Below are 4,824 nucleotides of genomic sequence, written 5' to 3' on the forward strand. Positions count from 1 at the left end.
CAAGTCTGTCGCTCACATTGTGTCCATAACGCTGCCTCTCAATAGGCAGATGTGTTGGCACACGCTCCCCTGCCCGTCTGCCTGGCTGCCAGTGCGTGGTGTGTGGGCATACGGAGAGGGAGCCAAGAGGATTCAGCAAACAGCCACACTCAGCACAAATGGGTGCACAGGCTCACACCTCTCCCATGCATACACTCTAACCACACCCAGCAGTCTAGACATAACCAAACCTCTTCACCAGTCTCCCCAATAACATCACCAAATCCACAATGGGGAACCAAACCATTCACCAAAAACGAACCTAACATTGACGTCCTTTCACTATATCCTTAGTGTGTAGTCTTAGACATCATACAACGTAGGTGACTCTGTATACCTTCCCAACACTGTCGCATTCACAGGTTGTATCCCCCAGAACAGCCTCAATTCGTCGATTTTCTAGGGGCATGGACTCAACGTAACGTAAACAACAAAGTGTAGCAACACTGCAGAAACTATTACACTCAATGGAACGACTTGATTAGTGTAGTGTCAACAAATCCTTCTCCAACCCGTCTTCTCCCCCTCATCTATCAATCAATCATCAGCTGATGTCACAAAGTGCTATACAGAAACCCAGCCTCAAACAGCAAGCAATGCAGGTGTAGAAGCACAGTGGCTAGGAAAAACTCCCTAGCAAGGCCAGAACCTAGGAAGAAACCTAGAGAGGAACCAAGCTCTGAGGGGTGGCCAGTCCTCTTCTGGCTGTACCTGGTGGAGATTATAACAGAACATGGCCAAGATGTTCAAATGTTCATAAATGACCAGCAGGGTCAGATAATAATAACCACAGTGGTTGTAGAGGGTGCAACAGGACAGCACCTCAGGAGTAAATGTCAGTTGGCTTTTCATAGCCAATCATTAAGAGTATCTCTACCGCCCCTGCTGTCTCTAGAGTTGAAAACAGCAGGTCTGGGACAGGTAGCACGTCCAGTGAATAGGTCAGGGTTCCATAGCCGCAGGCAGAACAGTTGAAACTGGAGCAGCAGCATGACCGGGGGGCATGGAAGAGCACCAGTAAGTCAGTGACTCAGCCCCTGTAATAGGGTTTGAGGCAGAGAATCCCAGTGGAGAACCAGCCAGGCAGAGACATCAAAGGCAGTACGCTGCTCCAGTGCCTTTCCGTTCACCTTCACACTCCTGGGCCAGACTACACTCAATCATAGGACCTACTGAAGAGATAAGTCTTCAATTAAGACTTAAAGGTCGAGGCCGAGTCTCTCACATGGATAGGCAGACCATTCCATAAAAATGTTTACCTCTTTCTCCTCTCTCTCCAGATGAAATCTCGCGTGCCTGACGGCCGGCCGCCCAACAACCTCCTCTCTTCTCCAGACCATTTCCTGGACTACCCTGAATCAACCCTCTAGGGACAGTAAGGAGACCTGCGTCTTGTGACTGTAGTGTACGTGTAGGTATGTACGGCAGGACCAAATCGTTAAGATAGGTAAGGGCAAGCCCATGTAATGCTTTGTAGGTTAGCAGTAAAACCTTGAAATCAGCCCTAGCCTTAACAGGAAGCCAGTGTAGGGAGGCTAGCACTGGAGTAATATCATTTTTGGTTCTAGTCAAGATTCTAACAGCCGTGTTTAGCACTAACTGAAGTTTTTATTTAGTGCTTTATCCGGGTAGCCGGAAAGTAGAGCATTGCAGTAGTCTAACCTAGAAGTGACAAAAGCATGGATACATTTTTGTTTTTTTACACTGATTGAAGTGGATTTAACAGGTGACAATAAGGGATCATAACTTTCATCTGGTCAGTCTGTCGTGGAAAGTGCAGGTGTTCTTAATGTTTTGAATACTTAAATTTACCAAACCCTGACCCTCCATCTCTCGTATACCACCCCACACCAAAAAAACCTACCTCTCCTATACTTCCCTACCCCAAACACTATCGACCTCTGTTATACCCCACACCAAACACTATCGACCTCTGTTATACCCCACACCAAACACTATCGACCTCTGTTATACCCCACACCAGAAATAGACACACCAATTGAACTTCATAATACTGCAGACTGGAGAGGGTGGGTCTGAGCTGAAATGTAAAAGTAACATTTATCCCAATAATTACATCAAAGTGAGAAGCTCAACTCAGTACATTTTATTAAGAAGTTACAATTTTGGACACTGGCATTAAAACAATGAAATATACATATTTTATTTTTTTAAATAAAACGAGAGAAAATAAGAAACCCTCAAACTGACAAAAGTCATGGTAAAGTCAAACGCCATGGACACCATAGGGACAACGACTCCAAAGATCCAATCAACACATTCACTTCCATTCCATTAGCATTCCAACATCGGTCTAGGAACATGTGGTAGGTGGGACGTACAACAGAATAGCCAGTGCACAGGTCAGTGCTGTAGTGCATTAACTGACAAAGTGCGTAATGGAAGTAGTGGGACAGTGCAGCATGGCTAACATGGTCAGGGCTAACATGGTCAGGGGCATGGCTAACATGGTCAGGGCTAACATGGTCAGGGGCATGGCTAACATGGTCAGGGCTAACATGGTCAGGGGCATGGCTAACATGGTCAGGGCTAACATGGTCAGTAGCATGGCTAACATGGTCAGGGCTAACATGGTCAGGGGCATGGCTAACATGGTCAGGGCTAACATGGTCAGGGGCATGGCTAACATGGTCAGGGCTAACATGGTCAGGGACATGGCTAACATGGTCAGGGCTAACATGGTCAGGGGCATGGCTAACATAGTCAGGGCTAACATGGTCAGGGGCATGGCTAACATAGTCAGGGCTAACATGGTCAGGGGCATGGCTAACATAGTCAGGGCTAACATGGTCAGGGGCATGGCTAACATGGTCAGGGCTAACATGGTCAGGGGCATGGCTAACATAGTCAGGGCTAACATGGTCAGGGGCATGGCTAACATGGTCAGGGCTAACATGGTCATGGGGGCATGGCTAACATATGGTCAGGGCTAACATGGTCAGGGGCATGGCTAACATAGTCAGGGCTAACATGGTCAGGGGCATGGCTAACATGGTCAGGGCTAACATGGTCAGGGGCATGGCTAACATGGTCAGGGCTAACATGGTCAGGGGCATGGCTAACATGGTCAGGGCTAACATGGTCAGGGCTAACATGGTCAGGGGCATGGCTAACATGGTCAGGGCTAACATGGTCAGGGGCATGGCTAACATGGTCAGGGCTAACATGGTCAGGGGCATGGCCTAAGTCAGCTCTACACTCTAAAACAACTGGTGCAAATAGTAATGTGCAGCAGAATAGGGGAAAATAACCACCCACCCTCATCTCAAAGCCATATACTTTACTCACATTCCCCACTGGAGTAGTGGAAGCCATACTCCTACCATTCCACTATACATCCACATCGCTGCACTGACCATGTGCACAATGGGACCATAACAGTTGTGTGGATGAATCCATGATATCCAGACTGTATGATTGTACCACTGCTACTTGGTGTGTCCATTCAGTGTCTGAGCAAAGAGTGATGGAAAAGAAGCTGAGATTCTACACGCACGTACATGTTGTCAACAGTGATGTAGTGATAAAATAATAGGTGGGTAAAGTCTCCCTCTAAATGAGAGATGTTCCAGACATCCTGATAAAACAGAGCCCAGGGAGTGCACATTGAATGTATGGCTCATTGGTAACACATACAGTTAGACCATTTCCCTTGCAATCCTTACACACTCATCCATCACATTTTCCTTACACACTCATCCATCACATTTTCCTTACACTCATCCATCCCTATTACACACAATGATTTGATCTTACACTGAAGAGGTAAGTGAAGGTAAAGGGAGGAAGAACAGGCTGATTTGTGTATGTGTGTGTGTGTAGGAGTATAATTGAGTCCTCCAATGTGATTAACCCTTCTCTTCCCCTTTTCCACCCCGCATACACTCTACACACACATGGATGTTGTATTGTAGATATGTGTCAGTAGAGTAGTGGCCTGAAGGAACACAATGTGTGGTGAACAGTGTTATTATTTAACTGTATAGAACTGCCTTGGCAGCAGCTAATGGGGATCCTTAAGAAATACAAACACCAGTAGAAACAGATATTTAGACATTATGATTGAAAACACACCAAACACGCAGCATTTGTCTTCACACATCAGTTAGAAGGGGCTGCATTAGGTCAACACAACAGATTCCCAGTCAGTTCATCAGGGGAATGGGCTTGGGAGCCTCTGCTGTAGTGATACTTGCAATGCTCTCCGTACAAAACTAAACACTCGGACATGTTATGATTCATCTGTCAAATTAGCAACAATACAAATATAATATTTCATGATTAGATACCATATTTATTACTAACACATAATATACAGCCTGGCCAAACATGAGTTCAGCAGTATTTTGTTCTTTATGATCAATGACAAAAAAATAAAATCAGAAATGTTATCCTATGTTGACTATTACCAACACCCCTTGACTGATAGATACACATAGAAATGTAACGTGTAGACGAACCTGAAAAATACATTTAAAAAAAGAAATACATTTATATCTTGTGGAGGTACTAGACTGTCCTCCAGCTTATTGAAGCACTTCCAGGTTAAGAGGCGTGTGGTCCCACAAGTTTAACCAGTCCTGAAATGCAACCTGACAGGAGGAAAAGGGTTTCCCCCCCTTCTGTATTCTCCCGTCAGGTGAGAGGGTAAAGTGGCTCTATGCAAAGGAAATGGACAAACTGAGCCGAGCAGCCAGATATTTAACCTGGGTCGTTTCATCCATAAGACCGAGGTTGTCTGCAAAAAGGCACCATGCACATGTA

General features: G+C 45.6%; 1 protein-coding gene across 2 annotated transcripts; it reads right to left on the bottom strand.

Annotated features, from left to right (window-relative positions):
• Positions 1 to 2,131: 2,131 nt before the first annotated feature.
• LOC124036200 (protein FAM186A-like) lies at positions 2,132 to 3,305 on the bottom strand. 2 transcript variants are annotated; one of them, XM_046350461.1, is made up of 3 exons: positions 3,226 to 3,305; positions 3,067 to 3,189; positions 2,132 to 2,939 (listed from the first exon to the last, which is right to left on the bottom strand). In XM_046350461.1, the coding sequence occupies exons 1-3, from the start codon at positions 3,237 to 3,239 to the stop codon at positions 2,420 to 2,422; spliced, it is 657 nt and encodes a 218-aa protein (XP_046206417.1). In that variant the 5' UTR covers positions 3,240 to 3,305; the 3' UTR covers positions 2,132 to 2,419. The 2 variants fall into 2 exon arrangements, with proteins under 2 accessions (XP_046206417.1, XP_046206416.1); XM_046350460.1 differs by having other exon boundaries at positions 3,067 to 3,239.
• Positions 3,306 to 4,824: the final 1,519 nt, after the last annotated feature.

The sequence above is a fragment of the Oncorhynchus gorbuscha genome, linkage group LG05 (genome assembly GCF_021184085.1).
Source record: "Oncorhynchus gorbuscha isolate QuinsamMale2020 ecotype Even-year linkage group LG05, OgorEven_v1.0, whole genome shotgun sequence".
Classification (NCBI taxonomy): domain Eukaryota; kingdom Metazoa; phylum Chordata; class Actinopteri; order Salmoniformes; family Salmonidae; genus Oncorhynchus; species Oncorhynchus gorbuscha.